Genomic DNA, 12,232 nt, shown 5'->3' with positions numbered 1-12,232 from the left:
GATTTTTATTGATAGCGTACAGTTCAGTCATGTTGTGCTCGTGAAAGAAAATTCCTATCGTAAGTTTTTCAGAGCGATGTTACAGGCGTCCAGAGAGTCTGAACGATAATTATTTGCCCGGCTATGAATAAGAAAGATATCACTAATACTGTTACTTCTCTTCTGTGTGAAGTCGCATGATCTGCATTGTATTTTCCTACATACATTCTTAGTTCACAATTCAGATAATGTTTGGGGGCCTGGAGGTGAAGGCGCTCGTCGTGGATTGCGCGTGGCGACGCGATCTTCGTTCCATGGAGGAAGAGTCGCGTCCCGGTGCGACGGTAGTACGAACGCGGAGGCTCCAATTTTGGCAGGCTGCATGCCGAACCCCGTCTACGGGTGACGAACAGTCGAGGCGATCCGCCACTGCCTCTCAGTCTGAGTGAATCGCAATTGAGGACGTCACACCTTACGAGTGACGCAGGTACTCACGGGTCACGGCTGCTTCGGCCGTTATCTGTACCACGTCGCCCGGAGGGAACCGACGCTGGAATTCCAACACTGCAGTGGCTATGATGAGAAGATGATAATACAGCGGAGCATGCGCTCGCATACTGCCCCGCTTTTACAGAGCGAGATGCACGACTTCTGTGAGTCTATCATCTCCCAGGAGATGGTGGGACAGGAGAGAGAAAGCTCTTCCTCCCTCTCGGCGCCGTTCCGCTGCCGCCGAGCCGGGGGTCGGAAGAGGCCGTTTGTTCAGCTCCGGTCTCTGTGAGGAGTCTCCACCAAGTAATGGTCACAGGGTGACCTGAGGGGGTCGAGACTGCGCTGCACTCTACCGCCACTTTAGAGCGCTTGCACCAAGAGGATGGGGTGACGCGTCGGCGATTGGTTTCCGCCGTGCGATTTGCATTGCCGTCGTTGCTATTGTTGTCAGATGTACTGTGGAAGAACAACTCGGTCGGCAGCGTATTGTATTCCGACCCGGCAGGCTGATTCTTACCCAGCGGGGTATCCTGGAATACCAGCGGTATCGCCCGTGCTGCCTGATGGGTCGCCGTGCCGCAGAGACCGGCGTCGTTAGTTGTCGACGATCGCCTCGAAGTTCTCGAAGTGGAGCCGCGAGTCTGGTTGTAGTGTTGACCGCGGGAAAGCCCCGGGTTCTGACCTCGGGCGGAGATCGGACGTCTCGATCGGACTTATCCTAAAATAACCTAAGCCTGCGGTCTGCTCTTAACAGACTGCATGCACATACCCCGCGTGCTCCCTAGGCGCGGACTCCTTGTATAATGTTCGGCCCTGTCCGGAAAAAAAATTGTAGTACATATTTCAAGTTCTTGTGTTAGGGTATGTTAGAAGCTGTTACATGGTAATGGTCTCGGTCGGACTTGCTACCGAGGTCTCGTCGACTGTTGAGGCGATTCGAGTCAACGTCACCAACAACATTTACGATATCATCTCGCATTTACTTTATTCATTTACAATTTATAGTATAGTAAATAGTAATCTTTACGTCAGATGAGGGATCATTTGATTTTGTTTTTTTAATAGTTAGTCACTATCTATTTAGTGGCCAGTGAAAATTAAGAGTAAATTTAAATAATTTTGGTATTATAAAGCATAACCTACTGAAATAAAGAAATAGCTGAATTATTTGGATCCAAGAAAAAAAAAATTGACAAGGTAGAGTTTCCAAGGAAAACATAAAAACTCCATTGTCACCATTCGGTTTTTGTGGAGCGTTAAAAAACGCAACAGAACAAATATCAAGTAGGTACTTCAAGAACTCGAATGTTGTGTGCGAAATGCTCCCGAGGCGCATTACAAGATTGAGGTGCACGGCTCGTGACTTTTTTTTATTGACGTATGACTGAAGGAACGACATAAAAACTTCACTGGGACGCTTCATGTCTATTACCCTGTCATCTTTGCGACTTAGCATTTACGACGGACGTGGACTTTTTGGCGGGAACGCGAGGAGTGAAGTTGTGTGATTTGTTTTATTTTGTCTATTTAGTATTTCTTCAGGCTTAAATGTGTAGTAACGGTGGTTTATTAACTGTTTAATATCTGTGAAAGTGCACAAATGTGGGAAAATGAAACAAAGCCGCTGGACGCAACTTCTCGGGATCCTCCAAAAAGTACACTGAAAAAATCTTAGTAAATGACCACCATTTTACTAAGATTATATTTCATCCCATATCATCTCATTTCATTTAATTTCATCCCACTTGATTAATGTCTCAAATTTATCATTTTCATTTCATTTCACTCCATATTATCATTCTTCATAAAAATAAGAATATAAATTAAAATAAGACATGACTTAAAGGTCTTAGTTAACAGGTCATAAAATCACTTAAAAAAAAACGACGGATGTTTTTAATCTTTGCATTACACTGTTCATCTTTTTGAATAAGTTGTTTGCCCGTTTACAGTACGTAGACAGGAATAGGATATTGAAGTTTCCACCGCTCGCTCTTATCTGGTGATTTTTTTTTTATTGCTTTAATGGTTGGAAGATCTCAGAGCCCACCTGATGTTAAGTGGTTACTGGAGCCCATAGACATCTACAACGTAAATGCGCCACCCACCTTGAGATATAAGTTCTAAGGTCTCAGTATGGTTACAACGGCTGCTCCACCCTTCAAACCGAAACGCATTAATACTTCACGGCAGAAATAGGCAGGGCGGTGGTATCTACCCGCGCGGACTCACAAGAGGTCCTACCACCAGTAAACAATTATTAAATATTGGTCCAAATTTTTTGGTCAGTCAATTAACGTATTGTTATAATAGCAGCTGGGATAGGCAGGACGTCTGTGACAAACAGTCCAGCGTCGGCATTAACGAAATGAGATTCTCAGAGTAGACCCAGGTGACTACAAATTTTGATTAATGTGTTTTTTTTTAAATTAATTTCTAACCATCACGAATTAGAGCACGAAGGTGTACCATGACCAAGGCTGAAAATATCTGTGTAAAAATACTCTTTTTTTTTAAATTTTAAAACAACCGATATTATTTGTAATAAATGGTATTTTAACAAATCTAACTTAAGTCTTAAAAAAAAAACGGCGTAAAAAGTGAGCAATTTGCATAAATTTTATCTTTACCGACAAGAATTAACGAGACGAAAGACAGTAGACACACATCGTTTGATTAGAAATATTTGATTTCAATGGAGAAACAAGAAGATACGATAATAAAGGTGTACCCTAAAACTGGCATTCCTTTTAATAGAACAATCTTATTAAAAAAATCATACAGTAATTTAAAAAAATCTGCGTTACCGAGAACCCCGGACGCTTAAAAGTGAAGTTAATCGGTCGTTATATTGTTATTGGGAGAGAGCGCGGGTGCACGGTCATTTTTCACGGCGCGACTTACTTTATTGATGTCGTGTGCCGATCATTAAACTGTTTGTTGTGTCCGCCCTCGCAGGGACGGATGCTGCGTCTGGATATCACGCTGGGCGTTTCATATTTACCGTAAATGTCACGTTTAAGATCTCGTTTAGGTTTTTTGCGATATTCATGGTGAAAATAGCACCTTTTTTTTTGAGGCAGTTTTTTTTTTTTTTTACTTCTGCTATAATTACCAGAAATATTAAAATAAAGGTACGATCTATACTGTTATATGGTTTGCATATGAATGAATCTATCCTTAATAATAATATATAACTAATTTTACGTTTTAGTGGGTTTTTAATCTTTGAATAATACTGTTCGCATGACACGGTTGTATTTTCTCGAGATAAATTATTGCTTGTGTCACTCTCTGGTTCATAACTTAAATTTGTAGATCCTTTGTTATTACTATTATACCGGAATAATGAGTTTAAAAGCTTAGAAGTTATAAAGTAATAAACAAAAAAGAAGAAGCCAATGGACACGGATAGATGGAATATCTTCGACTGTTAAAATATACGAATATCTGACTCCAGCTTCTTCAGCTATTGAGTATTGCAACCCAGTTGTTGTAGTAACTTTAAATTATTTATTTAACTTTTGCACAAGAGTACAGAGGCGAACTGAATGCCTAAGGCATTCTCTACCAGTCAAACAAAGGTATTTTTTTATTGCATATATGGGTGGACGAGCTAACAGTCCACCTATAATGTACATGCCGCCACCCACCTTGAGATATGAGTTCTAAGGTCTCAGTATAGTTACAACGGTGGTCCCACCCTTCAAACCATGCGGACTCACAAGAGGTACTACCACCAGTAAAGTGTTACAAGTGTAAGGACTACTGTGGTATAGGTAAATTGCTGTATTGAAAATATATACACATATATAAAATTCCCACTCGCCACATTTTCGTACTTTTCTTCTTCTAAGTTAAAGTACTTAAAGTTATAATGAGCGCTCTCCCACAGACACAGCCCACTGAGTTTCTCGCCGGATCTTCTCGTGGGTCGCCTTTCCGATTCGGTTGTAGTTTCTGCGAAGCACTGCTCTTGCCAGAGCCAGTGTTAGCAACACTTCCGGTTTGAGCCCCGAGATCTCACTTACACGCCAAGGTAACGCATATATAGCCTCTCAAGTCTATGCCTATGCTTATAGGTAGGAAAAGAAAAATTAGCACTGGTGAGTGGCCGAGTAATGAGACCACACTCTAGTCTAAACGCCGGACATGGGAGGCAGTTATACCAATGCAAGTGAGACCTAAACATGATATGTCAGTGTCATATGAAAATATTCACATGTTGACTGTAGCCAACTCCATTGAAACAATACAAATTCAACAGCTTAGTTTTCATTGACTATTCTTCACACCTGGCTGTTGCATATCATCAATAGTTCCACTGGACGAAGTCAACCGGGCTTCATTACGACTTATGAATATTACATCCCACGTGCGTTAGTGTACCTAGTTAAAACAATAGCAGCAGTGCATTCATTTACAACTCAATTGTGTTGAGGAGCGCGCGTTGGGCGCCTGTGAGTCGCCGGGCACCCTCCTCTACTTCAACCCTCCTGTTGCTACAACCCCAACTTGCACGAACTATATCGATCACTTGGACACGCGTTCGTTGCATTTTAGGGTCGCCTTGAAATTACGACTTTTATCGATATTTTTATGTATGGTGTAAATTTATTTTCGTTTGGGGGAAGACAGAAAGGCGGAAGCAACGACGGACGTCGAAACTGAAAATTCCTCTTAAAAATCCCATTTAACTCTACGGTATTTGAAAATGTAAATATAACACAGAATGAGTATAATGTGTGTGTGTTTATGTGTTGCTGTTAGTAAAGCAGTGACTGTTATTGTTATCTGTATTTTATTCTGAAAATGAATCGTCATAATTTAAGAATCATTGGTCTCAATTCTGATCGAAATCAAAGTGCCATCCCTCGTAACGCATATAAATCCAAAGGGCGACAATAGTTACAATCCAATATTGACATTTTCGCTCAGTGAGCTTCCCTCTTCTATTGAGAGATTAGAACTCATCGATATCGCGTTCCAAGGGAGATTAGGTTCGACGTTTAGTTCCAGCTCCCTTCCCGACAGCGACACCTACCTATCCGCAAAGTTTCATGCCAGATTAGTCTAATATGGGCCCTGTTAAATCGATACCAATCCTGTACCAATTTATTTTTTCAAACAATTCTGTAAAACAACTTCTCCTTAGATTAATTAGTATAATAGTTCGATGGACTTTAAATTTATATTTTAATTTAAACTTTCATTACTTTACTTTAATACTCTTTTTGCGATATAGGCGTTCATCAAAAACCACCATTCTGGATAGAGTTTATGAAAACCTAATAGGGAAGGCAGAGCAAAACTGCCACAGTACCCATTGCAATGGAACTTAACTTATGACCCAGAGTGAAATGCGGGTTTCATACCTTCTAAATAAAGTTTTAACGCGGGCGAAATCGTAGGGCACGTCTATCAGAGTGAAGTGTCAATCGGCTTAAGAATTTTCATATATAAAATTAATGTATTAGGTAGATTACGAGTCCCAAACTATTATATATGATTATGATTTTTACGGTCGGATTTGATTTACCATGGTAATCAGTTTTTCAAACATGTAGTAAAATAATTTATAATCATACGAAATGCGAATACGGTATTCAATAGAACAGAAAAAATGTAATTCGTCAATTTTTAATAAGGACCACAAATAACTCTCAAGGTTTTTTTGCTGAAGTGTCCTAATTTGTTTCCACCCGGGGTCTATTGTAAGTCGTCAATTGTATGTTTTTGTCCTTAAAGTGTGAATGGTTGTTTTTTTTTGTAGGTGACGCACAATACAAGCCGTACGTGACGGCGCGGCCCGAGATCGCGACAGTGGACCTCGACGGCGACGAAGACTTCGTTGTGATTGCTTGCGACGGACTCTGGGACTTTGTTACCGAAGACGACGTCGCCCTCTCCGTTTATAGGCAGCTCGCCGCCGATCCGGGTAAGTCTACGAATACACGCTTAAATACATACTAGATGATGACCGAGCATTGCTCGGTTTTTTTTTTGATAACGCCATCTTGTTGTGTCTTTAAAGCGGTTAGTTGCCTACAATTAAGAAAAATAGTATTATTATTCGCCAATAGATGTCGGGAAGAGTTGATTATTGAAAACACGAATAAAACAAAATTTTCTGAAAATAAATCGTAGCTAGATCGATTTATCGCCCCCAAAACCCCTGGTATACTAAATTTTATGAAAATCGTTGGAGCCGTTTCCGAGATTCAGATTATATATATACAAGAATTGCTCGTTTAAAGGTATAAGATTCTGTAAATAACATCACCCCTCTAGCGATAGGTAGCTTGAATGATAAAGCAGAAACAACTATTACCTACTTTCTATAAAAATAAACGTCGATCGTTAATAAGCGCATCAATCGAAAGCAATCGAACCAATATGACAACTTCTGAAATGTTCATAACAATCCGAATAGGAAATTTGATAAGGTTTTACCAAATTATTGATGTTTGGACATTAATATGATAGTAGTAATATATTCTTTACAGTTCTAAGCGTACATAGTGGCACTATACGTTGATATCGCCATTGGGTTAGTAAAAAAAAAAACTCAATCAAAAAAAGAATCAATTTCAAATGATACATTAATAAAAGGAAATATGTAGTTAATTGTGGTAGACATAGGCTCGTAATAATAAAAAGAACAAGAAATTATCTACTGTTACTGCCAATCGTAACACCCAATTTACAGTAATAATTATTATCGTTAGCGACTAATTATTGCACTGTAAACGTAGAGTTGTAATGATTGTATTAATATCTTTTAAGTATGAGTTTATAAAACTTTCATTTCTTTCATTTATATATGTGCATAAACATGTATATACCTTTTAAGTTGGTTAAAAATATCTTTCTTGTTTGGAAGAGTTTCTACACTTCGCACATGTTGGCCTTTAAATTATGATATATTCGTCTCACAGCCCGCACGTAGAGTGTATTATAAAAACACCGAAACACCATTTTAATTGCTTTGCATGCAACGAAATTATGCTGTTATAAATTTCGGAAATGTTTCGAAGATGGTTGTCGTGAGAGCGGCTAATCAAGCACTTGTAGGTTCATAGCCGTATCGCATGATATACGTGTTACCGAATTGGAAATCTTCCCGAAATCGTGTTAACGCAGTAGATCTGTTTCGTGCACCGCCTTACATACCAATGGCGTGCGATCTTCCCCATGTATTTCGTTGCTCGACGCATGCTTGACGGCTGATACTCATAGGACCGTTATCATTGAGCGAATGACATAATAGAAACTATATTACAGCTAGGTATTATTTAAGATAAACTTAAAACAAGCTAACGATTCACCTCGGAACTTTCGAGTAACATTCACGATTAAATGCTAGATTGAATACGGCCTGGGCCAATGTTATTCACAACGTCTATACTCTCTAGATTAGTCTATATCATTCCTAATGTCCATTATTTGCTTGCTTGCTGCTTATTTACGCGATCGGTTTTTAGGTTAGTCATTTAAATATTTATACTTTAAGACATCAAAATATGCGAACGACACAGCGGCATAGTAGATAAGACGATCGTTTAGAGCAGTGTTACTTTTCTGAGTTAAAATTCTGCAAATGAGTGTATCAACCGTAACCGAAGACATGTCCACGACTAACTTCATCTTTGAAGGAACAACGACGTGAAATAAAGCAATGTGAGCTATAGATGGATAGTTACCATTATCCTGCCTAGATCTTTCGCGAATCAGTTACATACGTGCTCTCATTCTTCGATCATTTGGGCTCTAAAAACTATTTGATATCAGTTGGGCCGTGAGCTCGCCCAACCATGTATTCCAATAAATAAATAAAAACCAATATGAGCTAACAATACTCTGTAAACATGAGAAATAGTTTTCCGTTGAAATGTTTTAATCGTATGTTTATCACGGCTTTTATCAATTATAATGCTAATTGTCGTTATCACACAGTTGCAAATGACATGAGTATGAAAATATGATTTCATGGTGCGCGTAGCAATATGAATACATTGCACACCGCTTTTATCTATCAATCGAGCCGTGCTGACCTTGGAGTTCATAAAATAATGTGTGAGTCACCGCGAGTTCTTAGACAGGTAAAACCGCAAATGTCGGTATAACGAAATTGCATAGCTCCGTTAAAACATTTTAAATTGAAACGTTTGCTACCCAAATTGATTTCAAAGAAACTTATTTATATACTAAATAAGTTTCTCTTTAATTGCTCTAATTACCAAATACATAAATTCGATTACCAAAACACAGAGCTTGTTCAAAATCTTCTGCCAAAACTTATTGATTGGCGACACTACAGTCCGAACTAACACTTGTTCATTGTTATGTTGTATCACATGATTATGACGCGACAAAACGTGTATTTTTGTTGAAATGAAGAGGGCTTCTTCATGACCAACTTGATTGACCTTCGGCGCGTTCCTCGTGTAGAAATAATAAATTTGATACAAAGAACAGGGTGGTTCTAGATATTTTGGATGGCGAAAGCACAATCCTATAGTCGATCTCGAATCCTATTGTAAAAAGTTTTATGTTGGTGTTACCCGCCCATGGCCCAGAGCGATAAGGGCTCTCGTGTACCTTTTAAGATTTTTTGTTTTGTAAATATTTCGCCTCTTCACAAAACTAATACAATAAATACAGTGGCTAATAATTCTGTAGTAAATTCGAGTTCGTTGTAATATTGTGTCTCGTTAATTTAAGACACACATTTGAATAGTACTAACTCTTTCTATAATATTTTAATCTCAAATGTTGACACCTCGCATGAGGGATGTTCCCCTCGGAGCTAACGCCTCATCGACCATCCATCACCGAAGTAACCGTCTGACGTTTGACCGACGTGCGACAAGTAAATTAATGGATGAAAATTTTAAGTTAACAGGCGACTGTCAATTAGTTCACGTTAATATCGGTCGGTGTAACAATGGGAAAAGTAATAAACGTGTACCACTCTCGGTGAACGGGACTTGTGAAAGTACTCTTGAAACAACAAGCTGTGTTTTAAATGAACGAAAATAATTAGCTTTTACCGGATTATGCAGTATGTAAATAATTTCAAGACGTAACGTTTTTGAATTGTCAGTCGTTCAATGCGGAAAAGAAAAATGGAACAGTTGTTTTTTTTTTTAATTTGGAAAAACGATGTCGCGAAAAACGTAAACGAACAATAAGAACGTATTTACTGTTCCGTAACGAGATCTCTGCGGTATCTAGATTTGAGCCAGGCTGCGGTCGGTTTTCTTCGTCGCAGCTCCACATTGATGTAATTGCGTCAGAATTAGGGAAGTGGAGAAATTGGATACTTTGTTTCTTCCGGCGTCCCCTTCAGCAGCACCGCATAGTCTGTCGCCCTACTCATGTTACCGCGTACCGAAGCCTTTCTAATTATAAGCTTCGTGATCACTGCGTAGGTGATTTGACTATTTTGCTTTCAATGATATAAACTGGGTAATTAGAGAAGAATGCATGTTCTTCTGTCTCTCTCGAACATAGAAAGTGTGATATATAATGTGCAAATTGCTCTGTTACAGCGTGCACCTAAATACATTTTGCCAAAGTACGAATGTAATGAATATTTCATTTTCGGATCCCTTCGGCTGCTCGTGCATTCACGCTTCGATAAACGTAGTCCCAATTCATTGGATTATGTGATTTAAAATGTTAAAATACCGTAAGCCAGTATTCAAATAGGGGCGGCCAATCGTCACTAACATGCCTGAGGGTGACCCTGGATAAAATGCCACCTTTGGTTCTCGTTTCAAAATGAACTTTGTTCCGTAATAAGTAAGAACCGATTTCGTTGTGGCTGAACCTGGCAGCCAGGTGCCCTCGGTCAGGTGTACACACCTTACACAACACTTTCTCTGACGTTAGTGACGTTACTCATACGGCAATATTTACAATTGTTCTGAAAAATATGCTTACAAGAAGACTTGTTTGCATGTTCAAAAAAAAAATCATGTTATACAAAGACTCTTGCGAAAGTTTCTTCATCTATTTCACTTTTCTCCGATTTGATTATAGGTTTGATGCGATAAATACCCGCATACAAAAGACGACGATAGGCTAGACAATAACTAGATAATAATCGTAGACTGGAAAGTTTCTCTAAACAATTCCGAAATTCTTGGTACGTGTAGTTTCTTCAAGCCATTTGTCAATGTGGAGTGAATTGATCGTTGTGACGGCACGGTGTCAGAGCCCACGCTGTCTAGTGACTCTGCGCGATGCCAGTCTGATAACACACATTATGCTCAATGATAGAGCGATAAACGAATGAATCGTTGCTCGCGGAAATTCCATGGAAGCTACACTTGAAATTAGTCATCGTGTACATACAGGTTAATGGAAGCATGGTCTTTGGGAAATAATTAAGTGATTTTAATGCTCAAAACGACAGTGTCCAAGTAGACCCGAACCCCTACAATATATAAAAAAATTACCAAAAAAAAACGACCTCATCAAAATAATTGACAATATTAACGATGTAGTTGAAGTCAACAATGATATATATTATTAATGATAGCTAAAAAGGTACTGGTCAGAACTGGATAAAATTTAAATGGCTCAATGCAAAAATTATCAGCGTTCTATTAAAATCGTCATAATCCTCCTTTTTTGTAGTCGATAAAAATCCAAAACAATGAGCTACGAACGAAACGCTTTAACAATCAAAAAGAATTATTGTAGGTCAAGTATTACTTTCAGAACATTAAACACTGTCTAATGGCTTAACAATAGTGTTATTTGTCAATTGAGCGCCGGAGTTGCCTTTTCTCGTTATTAGTTTTAGAAGGGCAAGGCTGGTCCGATGCTGTGACATTAGTTGGCACCGCTCGCCATAACAAACGCGCCGTCGCGACCTTGACACTGTTGGACACCAGTCTGTTATCTGCCAACATTCATTCATTGCTATTATCGTTTTGGATACTAACGATCGGTGAACTATGATCTGGCAGTTTTATTAACAGCGGCATGAGAATGAATGTCATCAATAAGTTCGCAGCGTTCGCGGTATAATGGGTAATTACTCTTTATATTATGTACGTTGCTAGCGATGCGACTACGCCGACGTATCAAATATTCACTAACGGCTTCAGTGATGAACGAATAAATAAAAAAAAACTCGTAAAACTTCTAAATTTGCGTAATCACTGCTTTCGTTTTGAAGAATGAAACAGGCGTTGTACAATAGATATGATAATACGATAGATTTCAACCTTGTATTTCAGTCTGTATGACGGCACTTACGCTGTAAAACTTATAGGCTCCGGTAACCGCATAATACTAGGTGGGCCGTGTTCTTGCCCTTCTATATCAAACTGACAAAGTATAAGACGAGATCCGTCGAATATATTTATAATTTACTCTTTTTTTTTCAATTAGATCGTGCCAGTTTTTCTCAAACAATTTTATTTATTTATACTTTATGCACAAAACAAAACTTGTACACAGATTTAAACAATACAAAACAAGATTTCATATAAATAGAAATAAAAATGAATGTTTGTTCTTTATGGATACTTAAACCATTCATCCGATTGTAATGAAACTTGGTATTCCTTGTTGGCACTATAGGGGAGGTTTCTATCACAATACGTGTAAAGGAATACACATTTATAGTTGGCGAGAGAGTAGTTTTAAGAAATCGATGTTTTTCATACAATTAGTACAGAGGAACGTGATCGAGTTTAACTAGCAGTGAAAGATAAATGTTTTAAAATCTGTCTGATTTGAA

The 12,232-nt window shown here is 38.7% G+C and overlaps 1 protein-coding gene across 1 annotated transcript in view; it reads left to right on the top strand.

The window, feature by feature from the left end:
• LOC101737962 (protein piccolo) overlaps positions 1-12,232 on the top strand; it is an 86,804-nt gene that overhangs the window by 19,890 nt on the left and 54,682 nt on the right. Inside the window, exon 7 of the mRNA XM_038013517.2 lies at positions 6,245-6,409. Within this exon, the coding sequence (XP_037869445.1) occupies positions 6,245-6,409 (165 nt within the window). The remainder of the gene's footprint in view (positions 1-6,244; positions 6,410-12,232) is intronic.

Source organism: Bombyx mori, chromosome 10, assembly GCF_030269925.1.
Source record: "Bombyx mori chromosome 10, ASM3026992v2".
NCBI classification, from domain to species: Eukaryota; Metazoa; Arthropoda; class Insecta; order Lepidoptera; family Bombycidae; genus Bombyx; species Bombyx mori.
Note: the sequence above shows the minus strand (reverse complement) of the source record. Positions and strands in the feature narration are given on the sequence as shown.